This window comes from Garra rufa, chromosome 24, assembly GCF_049309525.1.
Source record: "Garra rufa chromosome 24, GarRuf1.0, whole genome shotgun sequence".
NCBI lineage: Eukaryota > Metazoa > Chordata > Actinopteri > Cypriniformes > Cyprinidae > Garra > Garra rufa.
In genome coordinates, this window is record NC_133384.1 from 36,087,223 (window position 1) to 36,114,819 (window position 27,597).

At 30.3% G+C, this 27,597-nt stretch overlaps 1 protein-coding gene across 1 annotated transcript in view; it reads right to left on the minus strand.

Moving 5' to 3' along the window:
• Positions 1 to 27,597, minus strand: part of ankfn1b (ankyrin repeat and fibronectin type III domain containing 1b) — a 109,341-nt gene that overhangs the window by 38,749 nt on the left and 42,995 nt on the right. Inside the window, exons 4-5 of the mRNA XM_073831082.1 lie at positions 16,025 to 16,065; positions 3,584 to 3,706 (exon numbers count right to left, since the gene is read on the minus strand). Coding sequence (XP_073687183.1) covers positions 3,584 to 3,706; positions 16,025 to 16,065 — 164 coding nt within the window. The remainder of the gene's footprint in view (positions 1 to 3,583; positions 3,707 to 16,024; positions 16,066 to 27,597) is intronic.

The window sequence follows — 27,597 nt, forward strand, 5'->3', positions numbered from 1 at the left end:
CATTTTAAATTTCAAATGCAGTTTGTTTCATTTCAATTTGCTGTGAAATGCGTTTGGTGAGATTCCCGCATGCACACACACATGCGTGCCGCTTTGACGGCATTAGAACAGAAGCGAGTTTGTTTAACGCAGTAAAGCCGTGGTGTTTTCCCATCGCGCGTGCGTCTGCGCGTTTGCGTGTTTCTGCCGCGGGCGTATGCGTTCTAATCCGCTCAGATTAAGAGATTAAGAGTATTTGTGTGCATGCGGCGGTATGCGCGTGTGTTGTCGCAGTAGTAGTCGCTCCCCTGTGAGAGTGTTTGCTGTGTGGAGTTCAACTGCCCGCCACCTGTTCGCCCCCCACCCCGGGGGGCAAATCTCTCTAATTCTGATGAGCAGAGACAGAAGACCGTCGCCATGGGGATGTTCCGCAGGGGGACGAGACGCGCATGTGAGCGCGGGATCAATCAATGTATGAATGCGTGCGCGCCGATGTGTCTTTGTGCGTCGGCCCCGTACGGGTCTGTGTGACGTTAGGCCCGTCTAAGAGGCTCTGGCGACAGACAGCTCGGCGTGCAGGAGGTGACAGGGAGTCTGCGTGAGTCTCTGCACAGCCCCGAAAAACAGGGGGGCCCAGCCCGCACCGCGCCCAGCCAGGGTGGCTACATCCTGGGGACACGCCGGCCCGAGACTCCCCGGAGTTATATGCGTCTCTGGAGCCCGGCTCCCAATCTGCCATATGCCACGACCCAGATGCGGTCGCCGATACGTACCTCTTCTCATGCGCAAACAAAAGCACATCAACTCACAGTTTGGGAATATGAAAGTGCAGGTTTACAATGGGATGATTTAAATACCTTTTAGCTCCTTTAGGGATAGTTTGGCCAAAAATGTTGTCATTATTTACCTAGTTGTTTCAAACTTCTATGAATTTCTTTTTTCTGTCGAACGGAAAATAAGATATTCTGAACAATGTTAGAAAGCAAAATGTTGACGGTAGCCATTGAGTTTCATCGTATGAAAAAAAAATACTATGGAGGTCAGTGGGTACCATTAACTAACATACTTCAAAATATCTCCTTTTACATTCACAGATGAAACTAACTCACACATTTTAGGGTGAACTGTCCCTTTAATTTGGTTTTTCCAGTTAGAAACAACCAGGCTTTTAAAAAAAAAATCTAGTAAATCTCTCACCACCAGATCTTTGATTCAATCTTCCAGTTGTAGTATTACTCCAGAAGTAATAAAATAAATAAATAAAATTTTGAAACAAAAAATAAAAAAAAAGCAAAATCGATCACAAAATTGAACAGTTTGTGGAAAAAACACTTATTTTGCCTGTCATGTCTACACAATAAAATCTTTAAATATAATGTATAAATAAAAAAATAAATAAATAAGAATGTCTGATTGCAAAACAAAAACTTTCAAAAATTTTTACATTTTTTAGTTTATTATTATAAAAAATTGTATTATATATAAATTGTAAAAACATAAAAGAATGTCTGTTTGCAAAACAACAAAATTATTTTTAAGTTGACAACAAAACTGTTGCCTAAGATGTCTTCCTTTGAAATTTTTAAAATCTTTAAATATAATGTATGAATAAATAAATAAATATATAACAATGTCTGACTGAAAAACAAAAACTTTCAAAATGTTTTAAATTTAAAAACAGCAATATTGTGAAATATTATTGCAATTTATAATAGTGGTTTTCTATTTTAATATACTTTAAAAAATAGAATTTATTACTGTAATGCAAAGCTGAATTTTCAGCATCATTATTCCAGTCTTCAGTATCACATGAAACAGTTGTGCTACTTAATACTTTTTTGAAGCCTGTGATACTTTTTTTAGGATTCTTTGATGAATAAAACATTAAAAAGAACAGCATTTACTTAAAATAGAAATCTTTTGTAAAAATATACACTACTGTTGAAAGTTCAAAGGGTCAATTGTTTCTTTTTTCTTTTTTTGAAAGAAATTAATACTTTTATTCAGCAAGGAAGAGTTAAATTGATAAAAAAGTGATAGTAAAGACTTTATATTGTTAGAATATAAGTTATATTTTGAATAAATGGTTTTGTTCATCAAAGAATCCTGAAAAAGTATCACAAGTTCCAAAAAATATTAAGCAGCACAACTGTTTAATTTTTTTTAATTTATAGAAACAAAATTGTAAAAACATACATAAAAGAATGTCTGTTTGCAAAACAAAAACCTCCCAATTTTTTTGAAAAACTGAAATCGACCTCAAAATTGAAAATTCAAAACAATTATTCTGCCTGTCGTGTCTTCCTTTAAAATGTTTAAAATCTTTAAATATAATGTATAAATAAAATGTCTGTTTGCAAAACAAAAACCTCTCAAAAATTTGCTTTTACAGTAAGTTATGACACCAAAATTGCAAAAAAAAAATATTGAAAAAAGCTAAATTGACCTCAAAATTGAACAGTGCATGAAAAAAAGAATTCTTCTACCTGTCATGTCTTCCTTTAAAATGTTTAAAAATGTCTTTAAATATAATGTATAAATAAATGAATAAGAATGCCTGATTGCACAACAAAAAAAAAAAATAAAAAATTAATTAATGGAAACAAAATTGTAAAAACATAAAAGAATGTCCGTTTGCAACCTCCAAAAAAGTTTAGTTTTAAGTTATTACAACAAAATTGCAAAAACAGTTTGTTTTTTAAATTGAAAAAAGCAAAATCGACCTCAAAATTGAACAGTGCATGAAAAAAAACAATTATTCTGCCTGTCATGTCTTCCTCTAAAATGTTTAAAATATTTGAATATATTGTATAACTGTTATTTTAAATTGCAATAACATTTCATAATATTACACATTTTTCTGTATTTTTGATCAAATAAATAAAACTTTGAAGAGCATAAGAGACTTCTTCCAAAAACCTTTGAACAGCAGTGTATATATAATCATAATTTATGATTGAGAATTTTTACAAATCTCTTTTATAATTTTGTATAAAATCATATGGGCCTATTTATTTAACTATATTATTGACCAGCTTTCTTTCTCTATAAATGCGACTATAAAGCATGAAAATATTGAGGCTTTTTAAACAGCACCATCATAATTTTCTGCTTTGAAATGATGTGTGTTGCAAATCTGACTTAATACCATCTTTAAAGTTAATCTTTTAAATCTTTGAAGCAACATTAAAGAATTGTGTTTCCAAAATGAGTAATTGTGGTCAAGGTTTGGTAATTAGTAAAAAAAAAAAAATAATGGTGGAGCGATTTGAGTGGCTTTAAAATGGTGTGCATGTTGATGATCTCAGAAAAGGCTCCCAAGAAAAGCATGTTGGAAGTGAGTCAGATTTGTGAGTTTTGGACACGCATAAGCCGTGACAGACGGGGAGGGTGGAGAGCAGAGAGACAGTCAGAGCTGGAGTCATGATGTCTGTAGAGATGAGCCGAGGAAAAACTTTGGGTAACTAGCGGCGTTCGGAGCCAACATGGCTTCTCTGGCATCGTCTGAGTCCAAATGGCTGGTCAACCTCTCGCAAACTGGTTTTAGCGGATTGATTTATTGGAAAACATAGACTGAGGCTTATTTGCTGTGATGTATACGTACCAGTCTACGCTGAGAGAGCGCCTCCTGTAGGTCGGAGGTCTGGACGACAGACTTCTGTCCTCCTTGCAGTGTTTGTCCTTCAAAGACAGTCTCTGGGTGAACTTCACGATCCCAGACTCAGTCCTGAGAAACACAAACACACAGAAATAGCAGCATTACTGTAACCCGTCCACTGATTTACTCAATGTTTCCCTAAAAATACACACACACACACACACACACACACACACACACACACACACACACACACACGCTGCTTGAGAGCAGTCCAGTTTTGCCAGACATTTTCCATCATAATGTTCCATCATGTGTATAAATATTTAAGCTTCAATTATAAACAAGTAGTACAATTAATTTAGGTAAAAAACAAAAACTATTTTGTTCACAACTAAGATCATGAAAGATCATGAAAATAAAATAAAACATATATGAAATAATAATAATATTAATAATAATAAAACATGTACAAAAATAAACTATATAATAATAATAATAATAATAATAGTAATAACTATAATAAAAAATATAAATAAAAACAATAAATAAATGAACAAAATAAAAACATTTTTCAAAATCCTACAATTTTGTTTATTTCTAAGTTTTTAATTTTTTTAATTAAATTTGAATTAAAAAATGTTAATTTTAACAAATATTTTCCATTATCATGTTAATAAATAATACATTTAGGTAATTTCAGTGTCACTTCAATCAAAAACAATTTTGCCCACAACTAAGACCATGAAAGATCATGAAAATAAAATAAAACTAATAATAATAATAATAAAACATATGTGCAAAAATAAAATATATAATAATAATAATAATAATAATAATAATAATATGGAAAGTAACAACTATAATAAAAATATAAATAAAAACAATAAATAAATGAACAAAATCAAAAAAATTCATTTCATATTTAATCTTTAATTATAAACAAGTAGTACAATTAGTTTAGGTAATTTCAGTGTCACTTCAATCAAAAACAATTTCAAGATTATAAAAGATCATGAAAATAAAATAAAACATATAATAATAATAATAATAATAATAATAATAATAATAATAAAACATATGTACAAAAATAAAAAATATATATAATAATAATAATAATAATAATAATAAATAGTAATATTATGGACAGTAATAACTATAATAAAATAAATATAAATATAAATAAAAAATAAAAACAATAAATAAATGAACAAAATAAAAACATTTTACATTTTTTAAAATCCTACAATTTTGTTTATTTCCAGGTTTTTATTTTAATTTTACTTTTAATTAATCTTTTTTTTTTTAATCAAATATTTTCCATCATAATGTTTCATCCTGTTAATAAATAATAAATTTTTTAATTTCAGCGTCATTTCAATCAAAAACAATTTTACCCACAACTAAGATCATGAAATATCAGGAAAATAAAATAAAACTAAAACTAATAATAATAATAATAATAATAATAAAACATATGTACAAAAATAAAATATATAATAATAATAATAATAATAATAATAATAATAATAATAATAATAATAATAATAATAATAATATGGAAAGTAATCACTATAATAAAATAAAATAAATAAATGAACAAAATAAAAATGTTTCATTTTATATTTAATCTTCAATTATAAACTAGTACAATTAATTTAGGTAATTTCAGCATCACTTCAATCAACAATTTTGTTCACAACTAAGATCATGAAAGATCATGAAAATAAAATAAAATATACATAATAATAATAATAAACATATGTTCTATATATTAATAATAATAATAATAATATGGAAAGTAATAACTATAATAAAATAAATATAAATAAAAAATAAAAACAATACATTTTAATAATAACTAAAAAACATATGTACAAAAATAACATATATAATAATAAAATGGACAGTAATAACTATAATAAAATAAACATATATAAAAATAAGAACAATAAATAAATGAACAAAATAAAAACGTTTCATTGTTTTACATTTTTCAAAATCCTACAATTTTGTTTATTTCCAGGTTTAATTATTTTTTTCATTTTACTTTAATTACATTTTTTAAATTGTAACAAATATGTTTCATCATAATATTCCTTCATGTTAGAAAATAATACATTTAGATAATTTCATAATCACTTAAAAAATGTAGATAAAGAAGATTGTGGACATAAAATAATAATAATGATGATGATAATAATAATAATAATAATAATAATAATAACAATAATAATAATGATAATATGGACAGTAATAAAATAATAATAATAAATAATAAAATAATAACTAAAATAATGGATAATGATAGATGAGTTTTACCAAATATTTTCCATCATAATCTTATCTATAATAATAATAATAATAATAATAATAATAATAATAATAATAACAATATTTAAATATTTAATTTAAAAAATATATAATTTTTTTTTTGTTTTTTTTTTTTACATTTTTCAAAATCCTACAATTTGGTTTATTTCCAGGTTTTCCCAGTCCAGAGTTTTAATAATAAATATAAATATAAATTAAAAAACAATAAATTAATTAATGAACAACAAAAAAAAGTCTATTGTTGTTAATTTTTTTTTTTAAATCCTACAATTTTGTTTATTTACAGGTTTTTAATTTTTTAAACCAAATATTTTCCATCATAATGTTCCATCATGTTACATGTGTATTAATACTGGATAATTAATTACAAATAAATAATACAATTAACCACTTCAGCATCACTTGAATAAATGTAAATAAATGTGGATATAACAACCAAATAAACAAAGAAATTATTTTCACTGTTTTACTTCTTTCAAAATCCTAAAATGTTGTTTCTTTCCAGGTTTTCTTTTTTTATTTATTTGTATTTACTTTTTTTTTTAAATCCCAGGTTTTCACATTTTTTCCTAACGATTTTTTAATGAGGTCTGAGACTTCTGGACCAACTGTATATTTTAAAAAAGGTTACATTTAAAAAATCTTGGAAGGAAAATACGTCAAGAAAACAATGTCATAATAAGGTGCAATATGACCAGGAAACGTTGTGGTTATGTAAGATTGCATGTGTTGAATTTGTGGTCTCATTAGCAACAGTGTCGTCACAACAGCAGCAGCGGCGGACGCTATATGCAGATCCGTGCGTGTAAGGCTGACAGCGCTGCAAATGCGTGAATGAACGACCCTGCGATCGCCTAATGACAAACAAGTCAACAAGTGCGACTGAAGAATGTTTAAACAGTCAAGGACAAGGTCAGCGGGCGAGCGGCGGTGCCAGCGCCGTCCCAAAACGCTCATGCCGCAAAGCGCTGACCGCATCCGTATTTCTAGAGGGAATGTTCCTAGATAGAAGCCGTTTGGGAATAAGACAGGAAGAAGGACAGCGGGATGAATCTGATTCCGCCGGCAGCTGTTCTGGATGACACTGCGCTCGGTCGGGGTCCCATGTGCTGATGTAATGCCATTAGAAGATTTCTTACAGTAGGAAGGCCTGAGTGATGACATCACCTCCTTCAAGAGCTCACAAACGCCGGTGTAAAAATAAATACCAAACATAAACACGGCGCAAGTCCACGCTTAATTCGTATGCACTTTTAGACATGATTGAGTAAGAGAGAGAGAGAGAGAGAGAGAAGATCTGTTTCAAAATCAAGCCAGCTGCGCGAAGCATTCTGGGATTGCCTTCTTTAGCAAGGATACATTGTAGAATTTGGCCAATAGAACACTCAGAAAAAATATAAAAATATTTAGGCTTTTATTGCAATTTAAATAAGTTTTTATGCTCATCAATGCTGCATTTATTTGATCAAAAATACAGAAAAAAAATATACATTGTGAAATATTATTACGATGTAAAATAACGTTCTTCTACTTTAATATGCATTAAAAATCGAATTTAATTCTGTGATCAAAGCTGAATTTTTCAGCATCACATGATCAGAAATCGTTCTAATATGCTGATTTATTATCAGTGCTGGAAACAGTTGTGTTGCTCAATATTTTATTTTTATATTTTATTATATTTTTCAGGACTTTTTTATTTTATTTAAAGTTTTAGACGTTTAACAAACACAAATGAGTTTCTGATGCTAATCAAGATTGCATTTATTTGATAAAAAAAAAACAGCAAAAATGGTAATATTGTGAAATATTATTATGATGTAAAATAACGTTCTTCTATTTTAATATAAATTAAAAATCTAATTTATTTCTGTGATCAAAGCTGCATTTTTCAGCATCATTACTCTGGTATTCAGCGTCCCATGATCAGAAATCGTTCTAAAATGCTGATTTATTATCAGTGCTGGAAACAGTTGTGTTGCTCAATATTTTATTTTTATATTTTATTATATTTTTCAGGACTTTTTTATTTTATTTAAAGTTTTAGACATTTAACAAACACAAATGCAATTGCAAATGAGTTTCTAATGCTAATCAAGGCTGTGTTTGATTTGATCAAAAATACAGAAAAATATTGTGAAATATTATTATGATGTAAAATAACCTTCTTCTATTTTAATATACATTAAAAATCGAATTTATTTCTGTGATCAAAGCTGCATTTTTCAGCATCATTACTCTAGTATTCAGCATCCCCATGTGGTTTTTCAGGACTTTTTGATGAATACAAATATTCTAACAATATATAGTACCTTTTTATTGAAATTAGAAAAAAATAAAATTATTACTTTTATTCAGCAAGGATTTGTTAAATTATTAAAAAGTGATAGCAAAGACTTATTTTGTTGGAAAAGACTTATATTTTGAATAAATTATGTTCTTTTTAACTTTTTATTCATCAAAGAATCCTAAAAAGTATCACAGGTTCCAAAACAATATTTGTTAGCACAACTGTTGCCAATATAGATAATTCTAATAATAAATTTGCATATTAGAAGGATTTCTGAAGGATCTTGTGACACTAAAGAGTAATGGATGATAAAAAATTCAGCTTTGCATCACAGGAAATTTTTTTTTTAATGTATATTACAATAGAAACCATTATTTTATATTGTAATAACATTTTGCAAAATGACTGTTTTTTTTCTGTATTTTTGATCAAATAAATACAGTCTTGATAAGAACTTCTTTAAAAAACATTACACACTTTTGAATAGCAGTAACATGATACAACTCCCGTTACAACTGTTATCTAATTGGAAGATATTTGACATGCAATTCGAAGTGTTTTTTGAATGAAGGCAGTGCTATCTTCTATGCTGTCTAGGTAGGCGTCTCACTAAGTTTTGGAGCGGAGCTGGAGAGCGAGGGAGAGACGAGTGTCTGCCGTGTTGTTTGATGTCGATGGCGCTCAGACTGCAGCCAGCGCACAGATCCAGCATTTCGGCCCAGGCTGCTCATTAGACAAGCATATAAATACCAAACACACACAGTATTAAACAGCAGTGTCAGCGCAGACAGAAACCAGTTAGTTACGGCTAAAATAAAAGCTCGCCGTACTGCACATCAAATATGTTTGCCGTTATTCCACTTAAAGGCTTTGACCCTCACACACACACACACACACACACACACACACACACACACATTCACACGTTGGGGTTTGTGTGTGACTTTCAAAGAACTAAAATCCTCATTAAAGTGACTCAGAATAGAAGAATCAACTTTCAAATTTTATAAATCATGAGAATGATTTAGAATCAGTCACACCCCTCAGAGAATGTTTAACTGGCATTTAAGTTTGATTGACGGGAGCAGGAATTTACTGAATTCACAATTTAACAAATTTCTACATCAGCGTTCTTCCATCTTCTATCTATTTATCATTCGTCTATCCATCCATCCATTTGTCTGTCTATCTATCTATCTATCTATCTATCTATCAATCTATCTATCTATCTATCTATCTATCTATCTATCTATCTATCTATCTATCTATCTATCTATCTATCTATCTATCCATCCATCTGTCTGTCTATCCATCCATCTGACTATTCATCCATTTGTCTATCTATCCATCCCTCTATCCGATCCATCTATTTATCTATCCATCCATCCTTCCATTTGTCTATCCATCATCTGTCTGTCTATCTATCCATCCATCCATATGTCTATTCATCTATATATCTATCTATCCTTCCATCCATCTAGCCATCAGTCTCGATCCATTTATCCATCCATCCGTCTATCCATCCATCCATTTGTCTATATCCGTCTATCCATCCTTCCATCCATCCATACACCCACCTGTCTATCCATCCATCCATCCATCCATCCATCTATTTGTCTATCCATCCATCCATCCATCCATCCATCCATCTATCTATCTATCCATCCATTTGTCTATATCCGTCTATCCATCCTTCCATCCATCCATACACCCACCTGTCTATCCATCCATCCATCCATCCATCCATCTATTTGTCTATCCATCCATCCATCCATCCATCCATCCATCTATCTATCTATCCATCTATCTATCTATCTATCTATCTATCTATCTATCTATCTATCTATCTATCTATCTATCTATCTATCTATCTATCTATCCATCTATCCATCCATCCATCCATCCATCCATCCATTTATCTATCAATTTATCCATCCATCCATCCATCCATCCATTTGTCTATCCATCTATCCATCCATCCATTCTCCACCCATCTATCTATCCATCCATCCATCTATCTATCCATCTGTCTATCCATCCATCCATCCTTCCATTTGTATATCCATCAATCCATCCAACCATCCACCCTTCCATCTGTCTATCCATCCATCCATCATTCATCATCCGACTATCCATCCATCTGTCTATCTAGCCATCCATCCTTCAGTCTCTATCCATTTATCCATCCATTTATCTATCCATCCATCCATTTGTCTATCCGTCTATCCATCCTTCCATCCATCCATCTGTCTATACATCTATCCATCCATCTACCTATCTATCCATCCTCCACCCATCTATCCGTCCTTCCATCCATCCATCTGTCTATACATCCATCCATCCATCCATCCATCCATCCATCTACCTATCTATCCATCCTCCACCCATCTATCCTATCCTCCGTCTGTCTATCTATCTTTCCATCCATCCGTCAGTCTCTATCCATTTATCATCCATCTATCTATCCATCCATCCATTTGTCTATCCGTCTCTCCATCCTTCCATCCATCCATCCATCCATCCTTCCATCTGTCTATCCGTCTATCCATCCTTCCATCCATCTGTCTATACATCTATCCATCCATCCATCTACCTATCTATCCATCCTCCACCCATCTATCTATCTATCCATCCATCCTTCCATTTGTCTGACCATCCATCCATCCACCCATGCACCCATCCATCCATCCATCCATCAAGCATATAAACCTTCAAAGTTTGAGGATTCTTAAACTTTAGTTAAAATTGTCAATTTAACATTAAAAGTTTGTCCTGATAATTTTAGCTTCTCTGGTTGAAAAAAAAGTTAATTTAATTTCTTTGAATTTCACTTAATGCTAATACTTTCTACCTTACATTTAAATTTGAATTGCAAATCTAAATCTTGATCAAATCCAGACACTGAATTGGATTTTAAAGACATTTGCAATTCAATTCTAACTACGATATTATGATTACTGATCAACAGCCTGTGTAATCAAGAAGTCATTTCAGAAGCCAAAAAGTTGGCATATTGTTGATTAGAAAGAAAAACACATGTACATCAACACCTAATACAGCTATAAACACACACAGAACAGTCTAGTACACACACTTCTGATTCATGTTCCCAGAACTCCAAAATAAAAGTGGCTTCTCTAAAGGGCCACCTACTCTCTCTGCCTCTCTCTCTCTCTGTGGTTATTGCCGGAATGCCGTAATGGACCGAAAGCGTCTCCCATCTAGTCGTTCCCTCCAAAATCCCACAATTCCACAGGGCGTCAAGATTCCAATCAGAGTGGAGACGGCCATCACTGTGATTATTTATGCTGGAGCGGATCACGAGCGTGTGAACGTGTCATACATTTATAGACGCAAACCACACACGCACACGGTAACACACAACTGCGTGTGTTTGTGTGGAAGCTCTCCGAGCCGGTGGTTTCCGCTGTGTCATCTCCGTACCTACAACCAGACCCGCGGCCAAACGTGTGCATATTCCTGTGTGCGAGAGAACGAGAAAAACGAGAACGGAAAAGACGATGCCACACACACACAAATGAGTGAGATGCCAGGCGATGTTTTCGCGGGAAAGTTCCTCTGGCAGGGCTTTATTGAGGTGTGTGTGTGTGTGTGTGTGTGTGTGTCTGGCGAGGCACTGTTGGGGAACCGTCAGACTTTTCATGGCCAAACCACATCAAAGAAGCAAACCACAACGCCAGCCCCTCCACACACACACGGCTGAGTCAACCTTTACACATACACACATTAACCACAAAACCAAACACTGAAACATGCACACTTATTAAAGTTATTAGACTGTCTATGTGAAAAATGCTTATGTGGGTCAGAGAAAGAGAGGCAGAGAGACATACGGACACTGCTGCCATATATCATTCATGCTAATTCATTTGATTTTCTCCCTTCACTTCTGCAACCCACAAGAACTAGTCTTACAACTTAAGGTTTATGTGATTTGTTCACAATTGCTTGCTTGACGTTCAAACGCGAGACCGCAAATGGTTAGGGCGCATGCATTTTATTTCTCGCTAATTCAGTTCGTTCGTTGATTGCGTTCAAAAACAATGTAATTGGTCGAATTTAACTTTTGAGCGTTAAGGCCACACAGGTTTCATTTTGTCTACCCGACTGGAAAGTCTTCCAAAGTCTGCCAAAGTTTATTCCGAGACACTTAGTAGCAAGTAAACCGCATATTCGTGAACAAAAATGTATACTTCAAAGTTATGTCTACACACATTTTTTGTCAGAAAATGGAAAGAAGTGAGTCATGTTCAGTTTGATTTTATGGGACATATGGGACCGCTCTCTAAATAGTTCAAAAGTTTGGCATCTCTATGTTTTGTTTTTTTAAATTAATTTGAAAAATTTATACTTTTATTCAGCAGGGATGCATTAAATTGATCAAAAGTGAGAGATGTATAGTGTCACAAAATATTTCCATTTCAAATAAATACTGTTCTTTTGAACTTTCTATTGATCAAAGAATCCTAAAACAAAATGTACCACGGTTTCTACAAAAATATGAAGCAGAAATGTTTTGAAATCAGCTGTTTTTAACTGGTTTTAGCAGTTTTTTTAGCTTTTTTGTTGAACAGCTGGTTTTAAATGCGTTTACCTGGTGTTTTAGCTTCTTTTTCCCACTAAATTAGCTGTTTTTTTGTTTGTTTGTTTTTTTTACTTTTTTGTGAATTTAGTTAGTTTTTAGCGTTTTTTCTTATAGCTGGTTTTAAGCAGTTTTTTGTTAAAACAGCTGGATTCAAATGGTTTTAGCTTCTTTCCCTAAATTAGCTGGTTTTAACTTTTTTGTTAGAACAGCTGGTTTTAAATGGTTTTAGCTGGTTTTTAGCTTTTTTTAATTCCTTAAATGAGCTGCTTTTAGCTTTTTTGTTAGAACAATTGGTTTTAAAAAAACACTTTTTTGCTAAATTAGCTGGTATTATCTGATTTGAGCTGTTTTTGTTAAAACAGCTGGTTTTAAATAGTTTTTAGATGGTTTTCGTTAAATAAACTGGTTTTAGCTGATATTTAGGTCTTTTGTTAAAACCGTTGGTTTTAAATTAAATTAGCTGGTTTAGCTGGGTTTTTTTTGTTAAAACAGCTAGTTTTAATGGTTTAAGCTGGTTTTTAGCCTTTTTCTTCTAAATTAGCTGGTTTTAGTCGTTTTTGTTAAAACTGCTGGTTTTAAATGGTTTTAGTTGGTTTTTAGCTTTTTTTTTTGCTAAATTAGCTGGTATTGGCTGATTTCTAGCTGTTTTTTAATAAATCAGCTAGTTTTAGCAGGTTTTTAGCTGTTTTTGTTGGTTTTGGTTTTGTGAAACTAATTGGTTTTAGCTGGTTTTTAGCTCTTTTCTAAATCAACAGTTTTTAGCTGGTTTTCACTAAATGAACTTGTTATAGCTGGTTTTTAAATATGAAGCAGAAATGTTTTGAAATCAGCTGTTTTTAACTGTTTTTTTTTTTAGCTTTTTTTGTTGAACAGCTGGTTTTAAATGCTTTTACTTGTTTTTTAGCTTCTTTTTTAGTTTTTTTTTTTTTGTTTTTTGTTTTTGCTTTTTTGTTAAAACAATTTTATATGATTTTAGTTCGTTTTTAGTGTTTTTTTATTGCTAAATTAGCTGGTTTTAAGGTTTTTTGTTAAAACAGCTGGTTTCAAATGGTTTTAGTTTCTTCCCCTAAATTAGCTGGTTTTAGCTTTTTTGTTAAAACAGCTGGTTTTAAATGGTTTTAGCTGGTTTTTAGCTTTTTTCCCCCTAAATATTTCCATTTCAAATAAATACTGTTCTTTTGAACTTTCTATTAATCAAATAATCCTAAAATAAAATGTATCACAGTTTCTACAAAAATATAAAGCAGCACAACTGTTTCAACATAGATAATAATCAGAAATGTTTTTAAATCAGCTGTTTTAAACAGTTTTTAGCTGGGTTTTAAGTCTTTTGTTAAAACAGCTGGTTTTAAATGGTCCTAGTTGGTTTTTAGATTAGTTTTTTGCTAAATTAGCTGGATTTCAGCTTTTTTTGTTAAAACAGCAGGTTTTAAATGGTTTTAGCTGGTTTTTAGCTTTTTGTCCCTAAATTAGCTGTTTTTACCTTTTTTAAGCTTTATTGCTAAAACGGTTGGTTGATTTTTAGCTGGTTTTAACTAAATGAAGTGGTTGTAGCTGGTTTTACCAATTATTTTTTCTAAATCAACTGGTTTTAGCTGTTTTTTAAATGTTTTTAGCTAAATCAGCTGTTTTTAGTTGTTTTTGAGTAGTTTTAGCTGGTTTTGTTAAATCAAATTGTTTTTGTTTTTTTGATGAAAGTTGCTTTTAGCTGTTTTTTGCTAAATCAGTTTTTTAAAAAACTTCAAGCTTTTAAAAATACTTCTAACTAGGCTTTTTTAAGCCAACTTTAAGTTAATTTACAAACTTTTTAATCTACTTTGAAATATATTAACATAGAATACAGTTATTTTAAATTGTAATACTATTTCACAAATTGACTGTATTTTTGTTAAAATAAATGCAGCTTTGGTGAGCAAAAGTGACTTCTTTTAAAACTTTTTTTGTCAAACTTTTGCATTTAATTGCTGTCAGTTTGATTTTAAATTTTGTCAAATTATTAAATGTGATTTTGTTGATTTACACAGTGTTTCTCACTTTCAGCAAGGATGAAAAATTGACTCGGCACTTCATGTCTGATAAGGACACGTTGTTAAACTGCTACAGGGAGCCGTTTACCCGCGACCAGAGCACACACACTAACTAATTACTGAAAATGATGCCACACTAATTAGGCCAAATAACCAACACTACAGCAGCCATCACTGATCTGGGGTGAGAAATCTCACAAAGCGGCTTTATATAACCTACCCAGAGAGGAAAACAAGACTACATCTTGTGCTCGTTCTTTGATCAGATCCGATCAGCGGTTCAGTTCTCATTAGTCAGCCATTAGTGACAGATTTAGGAGATCTGCCATTTTCAATCGAGTAACCAAGGTAACATGGTGTTCTTGTTGATAGGGAGGCTCTCCTACGCCACATTGTGTGACGGTATCATAATTCGGACTCAGAAAGACACAGATTCTCAATAAGAAGACAATCTAACATGTCAGGAGCGCTAGAACATTCAAGAAGAGACTATTTCAATCATTTACTGGTAAAAATGCAACTGATGCGTAACCTTGTAACAGTTGTCAACACTGTAGTAACCTGATCCTTAATGCATTCACTTCTGTCATGAGATACTTGTTTCACTTTTATTGACTTGTGCAGCCTCATTTTTACTCAATTATTAAGCTTTTTTGACTCTATGCTATTGAACAAAGTGGAAAACCATCTTACAACACACAATAGACTGCAGGACTGCATACATGCATATATCTGCTAATTTGGTCAACTTTTAGAAGTAACTTGCATGAATTATATATATTTTTTAAAGCTAATTAAATTGACCATATGTGAACTTTAAAGACTTTTTAAACTCTACCTCTAAAATGACATTCTATGCATTTTTGAAATTCGAAAAACAAAGAAAGAAACACCTACCCAGTTAAAGACGACCTTAAAGGAAAGTTCTGTCTAATTTAGCTCACTTTTGGTGAATTTTCTCACACATGCAGACTCTTTCAAACCCTTCAGACTAACACATAATCGCATTCAGGTTGGCATTATAAATGCTTACTATAGATTACAGTTTGGCTAAAACTAGATTATCGCTCTGTTCTTTGGGTCACTAGGCCCAATTAAGGTCAAATGCATTCCCAATGACTTGACCGTTACATTACGCCATGTTTAACCCTGGCGTCACCCACAATGAGAGCGAGAGAGATGTGTCCTACCTTCTCTGCCGCGCCCCCTTCCTGTCAATGGATCCCAGACTCTGAAACAAACACACAAAACACAACGTTACGACCAGTTTACAGAAATACAGTCATCTCAAAACACATTTAAAAGATTATTACAATGTGGAATACTGGATTCTGATTGGTCAGTTGCACCATTCTGTGGTCAAATAATGACACTAAATCATTTAATTGACTGTTGACCCATCTGTCTCATGTATCACACCACAGTCTTTCTTCTCACATAATCCAGTAATTTACACTCAAAGGGTTTATTTGGCAATAATGTCTGGCTAACTGTATATTAACCCTTAATTATACAACTATCAGTGAATGGATTGATGGAAAGGTAGACACACAGATGGATTAAACAGAAAGAGAAAAAGATGATAAATAGATAAAGAGATGGATGAAGATACACTGCGGTCAACTGGTTACAGAAGGTGCAAAAGCTCACTGATGCGCTTAATGCATCGTGTTTGAACCTTCAGTAACAGTTGCATATGAGTCCCTCAGTTGTCCTCAGTGTGAAAAGATGGATCTCAAAATCATACAGTCATTGTTGGAAAGGGTTCAAGTACACAAAAATGCTGAAAAACCAAAGAATTTGTAGGACCAGAAGGATTTTTCTGAACAACAGCAGGTTCAGGACAAACAAGGGACTCATGAACAACAATTTTCTTCTGTGGACTATATGTAAACGTCTTTTATGTGAAATATCTTCAGGTCTGATAAAATAATGAACATTTTACAGATTCTGAAAAGGGGATGTAAACTTTTGACCTCAACTGTAGATAGAAAGATGATAGAAAGAACAAAAGATAGAAAGAACTACAGAATGATGGATGGATGATGGATGAATGGGTAGATAACAGATACATAGAATGGTAGAACGATAGACAGATGGATAGGCAAACAGACTGACAGAATGACAGAAAAAAATAGAATGACAGAACGGTGGACGGTGGATGTATACATGGATAGACAGATAACAATAGATAGACAACAGAATGATGGATGGATGGATAGATAACAGAACAATAGACAGAGTGATAGACAGAATGATAGAAAGACAGATGGAATGGTAGATGAAAGAATGATAGAATGGTAGATAGAACGATAAAACTATAGAAAGAGTGATAGAACTATAGAACCATAGATAGAACGATAGATAGAACGATAACGATAGAACGATAGAACGAGAACGATAGAACGAGATAGATAGATAGATAGAATGCTAGATGAAAGAACGATTGATAGAACGAATGATAGAAGAACAACAGAATGATAAGATAGAACGATAGATAGAACGATAGATAGAACGATAGATAGAACGATAACGATAGAACGATAGAACGAGAACGATAGAACGAGATAGATAGATAGATAGAATGCTAGATGAAAGAACGATTGATAGAACGAATGATAGAAGAACAACAGAATGATAAGATAGAACGATAGATAGAACGATAGATAGAACGATAGATAGATAGATAGATAGATAGATAGATAGATAGATAGATAAATAGATAGATAGATGATAGATAACAGAACAATAGACAGAATGATAGAAAGATAGATAGAATGGTAAAATGAACGATAGAAGAACAACAGAATGATGAATGGATGGACAGATAGATAAAACAATAGACAGAATAATAGAACGATAGAAAGATAGATAGAATGGTAGATGAAAAAATTATCGAATGATAGATAGAATGATAGAACGATAGAACGATAGAACGATAGAACGATAGATAGATAGATAGATAGATAGATAGATAGATAGATAGATAGATAGATAGATAGATAGATAGAATGGTAGATGAAAGAACAATTGATAGAACAAATTATAGAAGAACAACAGAATGGCAGATTGATGGATAGATAGATAACAGAACAATAGACAGAATGATAGAAAGATAGATAGAATGGTAAATGAAAGAACGATTGAACAATAGAAAGATAGAACAATAGAACAATAGATAGATAGAACGATAGAACGATAGATAGATAGATAGATAGATAGATAGATAGATAGATAGATAGATAGATAGATAGATAGATAGATAGATAGATAGATAGATAGAAAGAATGGTAGATGAAAAAATGATAGAACGATAGATAGAATGATAGAACTATAGAAAGAGTGACAGAACTATAGAACCATAGTTAGAACGATAGATAGAACAATAGATAGATAGATAGATAGATAGATAAATAGATAGATAGATGATAGATAACAGAACAATAGACAGAATGATAGAAAGATAGATAGAATGGTAAAATGAACGATAGAAGAACAACAGAATGATGAATGGATGGACAGATAGATAAAACAATAGACAGAATAATAGAACGATAGAAAGATAGATAGAATGGTAGATGAAAAAATTATCGAATGATAGATAGAATTATAGAATGATAAATAGAACGATAGAACAATAGATAGAATGATAAAACGATAGATAGATAGATGGATAACAGAACAATAGACAGAATGATAGAAAGATAGATAGAATGGTAAATGAAAGAACGATTGAACAATAGAAAGATAGAACGATAGATAGATAGATAGATAGATAGATAGATAGATAGATAGATAGATAGATAGATAGATAGATAGATAGATAGATAGATAGATAGATAGATAGATAGATAGATAGATAGATAGAACGATAGATAGAACGATAGACAGACAGACAGACAGACAGACAGACAGACAGACAGACAGATAGATAGATAGATAGATAGATAGATAGATAGATAGATAGATAGATAGATAGATAGATAGATAGATAGATAGATAGATAGATGAAAAAATGATAGAATGATAGATAGAATGATAGACCTATAGAAAGAGTGACAGAACTATAGAACCATAGTTAGAACGATAGATAGAACGATAGATAGAACGATAGAACGATAGAACGATAGAACGATAGATAGATAGATAGATAGATAGATAGATAGATAGATAGATAGATAGATAGATAGATAGATAGATAGATAGATAGATAGATAGATAGATAGACAGATAACAATAGATAGAATGGTAGAACATGATGTGTAGAATGATCGAAGAAAACCAAATTGATGGATGGATAACAGAACAATAGACAGAATGATAGATAGAATGACAGAATGATAGAATGACATAAAAAGCTTGAATGATAGAACGATAGAATGATAGGTCGCTGGATAGATAGAATGATAGATAGATATATAGATAGAATGACACATAAAATGACAGAAAGAAAGACAGATGGATGGACGGACAGATGTGCTGACATTTGAAAGGGCGTGTGGTTGTTTCAAAGTGAACAGCTGGAGTGTGGATGATCACCGCTGAGATTCTGACCTTTACCTGTCAGAGAAACACACAACTAGAACATCTACAGTATGACTGCAAACCTTCACTCAGACAAACGCATCCATACACCTGTTATCCACACATAATGCAGCTCTGCTACTGTGAGTACTGCATTCTACAGTCATGTATCAAGCGCAGTAATCACAGAACATCATCTCCAGTGTGGTTTCACACCTCAGCAGCCTCAAACCACACCAATTAACCGTTCATCAGCGCAAACCAGAGCTGTGACAAAAGCATAACCACCAAATGAGAACTTCTCACTGGGAACATCACTCAACACAGCATGTCCACACGCACCGAGAGTGATTAGTGTGCAAAAAACATTTAACAAAACTACTAAACACACAAACACACAGTCCTCAGGCATTCCAGTGATCACATACCTGTGCAGCTCCAGCTTCACCTGTCACACTCGTTCTCTCCCTTCGCTACAGGTGCAGACTAACTAAAACACACATACAGTGTCTGTCTATCTCTCTCTCTCTCTCTCTCTCTCTCTCTGCTGGAGTTGTTTTAGTGTTTTATCAGTCCGTTTCTCTGCTACTGCTGACTTGGTGTACTTTAATTGTGGTTGCCAGGCGATAAGCTTCACTAACTGTGCAGTAAACAGAAAGAGAGAGAGAGACACACAGAGAGAGAGAGAGAGGGAGGGAGGTGTTCTAAACGCTGCTGAATACTAATTGCTGCAACAATAAAAGTTAAACTAAAGGCCAGTGGCGCATCACGCTTAGTGCTTGTTAGAAAGTTGTACAGCAGAACCGCTCAGCGTCACATCATTTTTACTCATTAGTGAGCAGGTGTTTAATTTTCCATATGAAATGGTCTTAAACTGCTTAAAACGTCAGTTGTCAGTTACTTTTGCTGGATGTTTTTTATATTTTTATTTGACATTTGGTTAATGCAGAGGATGAAAGCAGGTATGAAATATTGATTGGTTGGCATGGGTTCCCGATTCAGTCGTTTATCCTTTTTTAATGTGATGCCGTTTCTCTTTTGTTGCATTGATTTAGTTAAAGCGCCATCATTAGCAGCTCTTCAAATATTCCTTCAGAAGCTTCCAGACGAGCAGCCGAACGAACGCAATTAACAACAACAACAAAAAAAAAAAACGGCTTCTGGTGAGGAAGCGGCTGCACAGGATGATTTGTGTTTCTGAACATGAGCTGCTTTTCTGGTTGTTTTCTCATGAATGAATCTGATCGTCAATGATTTCACTGATGCACTGACCTAACAGAGATATTGTAATGGATTTGTACATTTGTTAATGCATCACAAATGTAATGTTTAACAAAAATTGACCATTAACAATTATGTCATGCAACTCTGAAATCCATATTTTAAAAATAATCTTTCACTTTAAAGATAATAATTCAGCTACATACAGTATAAACATAAATTAATAAAAAAAAACTAATAATATTTTTAAAAATATGGTCAACTTTTTTACTTACATTATTTATAGGTTTATAAACATTTGTAATACATTTTACATACTCTACATAGATAATACCAACATTTTTTTTGTTTTAGAAAATATAAAATTAAACATAATTGAAAATATTTTTAATTTAATTTTAAATACAAATAAAAAATATATAGTTATACTTAATATACTTTTATACTTCATTATATTTTATACTTTTAAACATTTCAAAAAATAAAATATATTTTACTTATTTTAAAAAATAAAAATATATTTCAAATATTTGTAATTTTATCATTTAAATACTATTAAAACATATTTATATACTAAATATACTTTATATACTTATTATATACATTTAAACATAACATAATAAATATATATATATATACACACACACAGTATATATACACTTTACATACACATACAATTTACAAAATATTAGACTTAACCGTGAAAGAATATTTGATGCATCAACATATAAAAATCACAATAAAATACTTATTATAAATTATTTTTACTTGTTTTAGAAAGAATAAAAATAAAAATAATTATTTTAAATGCTTAATTAAAATAATAAAAATATTATTAATTTAAATACTATTAACATATACTTTTATACTAAATACAATTTCATAATTAATTATATTTTATACTTTTAATACACTTATTATTATAAATTATATTTTATTTATTAAAAAATACAAATATATTTCAATTATTTTTATTTTTCTAAATTAAATGCTATTAAATGCTATTAAAACATACTTCTATACTTCTCATTCACTTTACACATAATTTACAGAAAGACTTAACTGTGAAAAAATAGTTGATGCATCAACAAATATAAATCACAATAATATACTTATAAATATTTTTTACCTGTTTTAGAAAATATAAAATTAAAAATAATTTATTAAAATAGTTATTTAAAATAATTACAAATATTTTTTATTTAAATACTATTAACATACTTTTATACTAAATATAATTTTACAATTAGTTATATTTTATACTTAAAATATTTTTATACTTTCAATACACTTACTATAAATTATATTTTCATTATTTTAGAAAATACATATAATTTACGCAATATAATTTATAGAATATTAAACTTTTGACTATGAAAGAATATTTAATGCATAAACAAATAAAAATCACAATAAAATACTTATTATAAATTATTTTTACTTGTTTTAGAAAATATTAAAAATATATATTTAAATACTTAATTAAAATAATTATAAATATTTTTTAATTTAAATACTATTAACATATACTTTTATACAAAATATAATTTTACACTTTTAAAGTTTTTATACTTTTAATACACTTATTATTATTATAAATGGCATTTTACGTATTTTAGAAAATACATATAATTTACACAATATAATTTACAGAATATTAGACTTTTATCTATAAAAGAATATGTAATGCATTAACAAATAACCATAATAACATACAAATTAATAACAATGTTTTTAGAGGTGGGGTTTTACACTTTTTAAATAATTAATATTCTTGATATTTCCATGTTTTATTACAGCAATTAAAAATACAGTTTTTTCTATTTAAGGAATCATTTTAAATTAATATTATAATTTATAAATGTAAACAGATTCAGCTTAAACCTCCATGCATGAACAGGATTTTTTAAATATATTTTGCAGGACTGTAATTTCAATTTTAATGGCTCTTAAAAAAGTTGCACAAAAAGTTATTACATTATTGACACATTCATACACTAGAAAAGTTATTCAGAAAGGCGAAGTCACATGACAAATCCATTCTAGTTTCTAGTCAGGTTTCCTGGTTCAACCTAAAACACAAACACAACTCACTCAAGTGTGTATCTGTGTGTCTATAGGAGGGAAGCGATGCCTGCTGAGGTTGCCATAGCAGCAGTGTCTCAACCAATCAGAGAGCTCTAATAATGCCATGCAGGGATTTGGGACACTGACTGGGCAAACGTCACTCAAAACAGAAGGTTAATGAACGAATGATGCCACGCATGAATACATGAATATAAACACAGACCGGGAGACTCGCATTCTATATTGCTTTAACCAAAAGTACTGTAGCCCTGCGCCTCTGGCAGACACGCGTTCACACCCCCTTTAACCAAATGAGCTTGTTCTAGTATGAAACGGAAAATTGGAAACATTTGCAGCACATTATATGAAATGGAAAATCTAAAAGTGTTTCTCTGTGTGTTCGTTTGCCATAATGATCCGCAGCTCAGCTCCCGTCTGCACGCATGGCTGTGTGCTAATTATCATAGAAACGGCTCTCCAAAACATAAGAGCGCTTATAATTGTTCTGCCATATTTATTTATTTTTAGACTATAAAACGTATACAGTAGCAGTCAAAAGTTTGGAAACACTTGACTGGATTTTTGTTTCGCAGGATCCCAAAAAGCCTTTTGATCTCAATGTTTCTGCTTTAATTACTTACACTAGTTTTGTAGACAAATATAAGTGTGAATTTCTTTATAAAACTTAAAGACTTTAAGTTTTGTTATTGTATCTGATTATGTATAAGAAAATCATGTTTGATTTATTTGCAAATATGTAAATAGCTACGCAAACAGCCGGATAAAAATGAACATCTGTTTAGCAGGGAATTGTATAAAAACAAATAAAATAAAAATAAAATGAATTTATTTATTTATGCTTTTGAGTTGTGTATTGCATAAAAAAGTAAAATTAAATAAATGTTTATGTTTATGTTTTTGAGTTGTGTATTGCATAAAAAATATATATAAAATATTAAACTAATTTTTCTGTTTGTTTTTGGGTTGTGTATTGTAGAAAAAAAAAAAAAAAGAAAAAAGAAAATGTATATTTCCGTTTATGTTTTTTGAGTTGTGTATTTTATAAAACAAATAAAAAATATAATAAAAAAAACAACTCATTTATCTGTCTTATGTCTTTGAGCTGTGTGTTACATTAAAAAAAATACAACAAAAGTAAAATACATTTTTCTATTTGTTTTAGGTTATGTATTGCATAAAATAAATTCAAAGTAAAATTTAAAATAAACTAATTTATTTCTGTTTTTGAGTTGCATAATAATAAAATAAAAATATTGAATAAAATGATTGTAATATATTGTAAATAAAATAGGCTAAATTAAAAATGTAATAAAAATTAAACTAATGTATCCATTTGTGTTTTTGAATTATATATTGCGTAAAAAAATTAAAATTAAATGAATTTATCTATTTATGTTTTTGAAATGTGTATTGCACAAAAAACAAAAAAATTTCAGTTAAAGTTTTTTAATTGCTTATTGCATTAAAAATAAAAATAATCTTTTTGTTTAAGTTTTTGAGTTGTGTATTGCATAAAAATGTACCAAAAAGTCAAATACATTGTTCTACTTGTTTTCAAAGTAAAATTTAAAATAAAACTAATTTATTTATTTCTGTTTTTGAATTGCATAATAAAATAAAATAATAAAAAAAATTATTTAGTAAAAAAAAAAGATTTTTCGTTTTGTTTTTTGTATTGTATAAAAATAAATTTAAAATATAATAAAAAATGAAAATAATGTATCTATTTATGTCTTTGAGAATTGCATAAACAATAACAAAAAAATAAAATAAATGTTTCTATTTCTTTTTAGGTTGCATTACAAATAAAATGTATTTATTTATTTCTGTTTTTGAGTTGCATAATAAAATAAAAGAATAAAATGAATGTCTCTGTTTATGTTTTAGAGCTGTGTATTGCATTAAAAATAAAAAAATATATATAAAAAAATAAAATGAATTTTTCTGTTTACATTTTTGAGTTGTGTAAAAAGAAATAAAATGTAAAACTGAATGAATCTATTTATGCTTTTGAGTTGTGTATTGCATAATAATAACAAAAAAAAAAAATGTATCTATTTATGTTTTTGAATTGTGTATTACATAAAAAACACAAAAAATAAAATAAATTTTTCTGTTTTTAAGTTGTGTATTGCATAAAAAAATAAATAAAATTACTTTTTCTGTTTGTTTTTGAGTTGTGTATTGCATTACAAATCAATTCCATGTAAAATAAATAAACAAATAAATAAAATGAAAAAATTAAATGATTTTTTCTGTTTATGTTTTTTGAGTGGTGTATTGCATAAAAATCAATTAAAAACATACATATAAATTAATTTATCTATTTATGTTGTATTGCATAAAAAACAACAAAAAAGTAAAATACAATTTTCTATTTGTTTTTAGGTTGTGTATTGCATTACAGATAAATTCCAAGTAAAATAAATAAATAAATAAAAATATTTTTTTTCTGTTTATTTTCATTTATTTTCTGTATATTTTTTTTGTTGTGTATTGTATAAAAAAAATAACAAAAAAGTAAAATACAATTTTCTATTTGTTTTTAGGTTGTGTATTGCATTACAGATAAATTCCAAGTAAAATAAATAAATAACTAAAAATATTTTTTTCTGTTTATTTTTATTTATTTTCTGTATATTTTTTTAGTTGTGTATTGTATAAAAAAACAACAAAAAAGTAAAATACAATTTTCTATTTGTTTTTAGGTTGCGTATTGCATTACAAATAAATTCCAAGTAAAATTTAAAAATTAATTAATTAATTAATTAAAAAATAAAATGTTTTTTTCTATTTATGTTTTATGAGTTATGTATTGTATAAAAATACATAAAAAATATAACTAATTTATCTATTTATATCTTTGAGCTGTGCATTGCATAAAAAAATAACAAAAAAGTCAAACAAATTGTTCTATTTGTTTTTTAGGTTGTGTATTGCATTACAAATAAAATGAATTTATTTATTTCTGATTTTGAGTTGCATAATAAAATAAAATAAAATGTAAACAATTCAAAAATAAAATGTTTTCGAGTTCGTCACGACCACGAGAAGCCTGTATTTTAAGAGCGGCCGTGGAGCAATAAAAGATTCCTCTTGGTGAGGATGCTGTGGAAAGAGGGAATGTGTCAGAATGACAGAACCACAGATCGGCGTTCAGTGTCACCGGACAATTAGCATGGATGTGAAGTGAGTCAGAGTGGGAGACGCAGACGCGTGTGTGTGAGTGTGTTGATGGGTGTGTCTACAGCACAATCTACCACGCTTGCGGTTCCTGTGGGGAGCGACTCAATGCTACCCATAAATCTCTGCAGCGTAGCCACCTCAAATCAGGGTAATGGGGCTAGAAGACATGCTGTCATCCGCATGATGAAGTCATTCGCATGCAGGCCGATGCCAGCCGCGGCGGTGGGTCCGTCAGACGCTGATTTACTGACTGCCGCGCGACGGCCCGTATCTACATTTCCTATCACTTTTTTGCTTCATTATGGGTGTGGGTCTCTTTTTCTGAATGCTGCACGCTGCCACGTTTCAAAACAATGATCCTGACCGCACAAATCTGTTTAGGTCACTTCTACACGTTCTGTTCCTCGCAGCTCGCTCTGTTTATTTTCCTGCATTAGTGTTAAATGAGCCATTAATCATCAAACATTAGTCAGGCTCATCAGGCTGGTGTAATCCTGAAGGCCTTCAAAAGCCAGATGAAAAGAGAGTGAGGGAAAAAGATATAAAAAGGCAGAAGAAGAAGTGGATGAGTGGAGATGGGTGTAAAGTGGGTTGTTGTGGTCCGGGACGCCCCTACTGGTAGATGCTGTTACTACACCATTTGGATTCATTGACCGCCATTCAAACTCATACACATTTTGGAGTTAAAATATTTTTTTTTTTAAGAAAATCATATTTTTATTTAGCAAGGATGAGTTAGATTGATCAAAAGTGGTTGTAATGGCTTATACTGTAAGGAAAGATTTCTATTTTCACTTTTTAAAAGTTTTACAGGTTCCAAAATAATATTAAGCAGTATAACTGTATTCAACATTGATAATAAATCTGCATATTAGTATGATTTCTGAAGGATCATGTGACACTGAAGAGTGGAGTAAGTCTGTTATAATATTTAATAATATTACTGTAATTTTTCTGTATTTTTAATCAAATGAATGCAGCCTAAGTGAGCGAAAGTGACTTCTTCAAAAAACATAAAAAGTGTCAGTGTGTAAATAAATAAATGAATAAATAAATCTATAAAAAATTACCTTTAAAATATTTTTTAATGTTTTGTGTTGTGTATTGCATAAAAAATAATTTATCTTATGTTTTTGCACTGTATATTGCATAAAAAATGTAAAATAAAATAACATTTTCTGTGTTTTTAAGTTGTGCAGTGTGTAACTAAATTAATATATTATACTAATTAATTATAAATTTATGTTTTTTTGTGTTGTGTATTGCGTAAAAACTAATTATATATAAAGTGACTTCTTAAAAAAAATCTAACTGATTTCACACGTTTGAATGGCAGTGTGTAAATAAATAAATAAACAGATTTTTAAATATATTAAATTAATTAATTAATTAACTATTAAAACAATTGTTTCTGTTTTTGAGTTATGTATTCCGTAAAAAATAAATAAACAGATTTGTTTATGTTTTTGAGTTGTATTTTGAATAAAAATAAATTTGAAGGTTGTGTCTTGCATAAAAACAAATTATAAATTATAAATAATTTAAAAACTTGAAAAATCTTCCTGATTTCAAACTTTTGAATAGCAGTGTGTAAATAAATAAACAAATAAATAAATATGAAATGAATTGATCTTTTAATGTTTTTGAGTTGTATATTGCATACAAATAAGTGTAAATAAAAATTTCAGTTTTTGAGCTGTCTATTGTGTAATAATTATTAATAAATAAATGTTTTTAGGTTTGT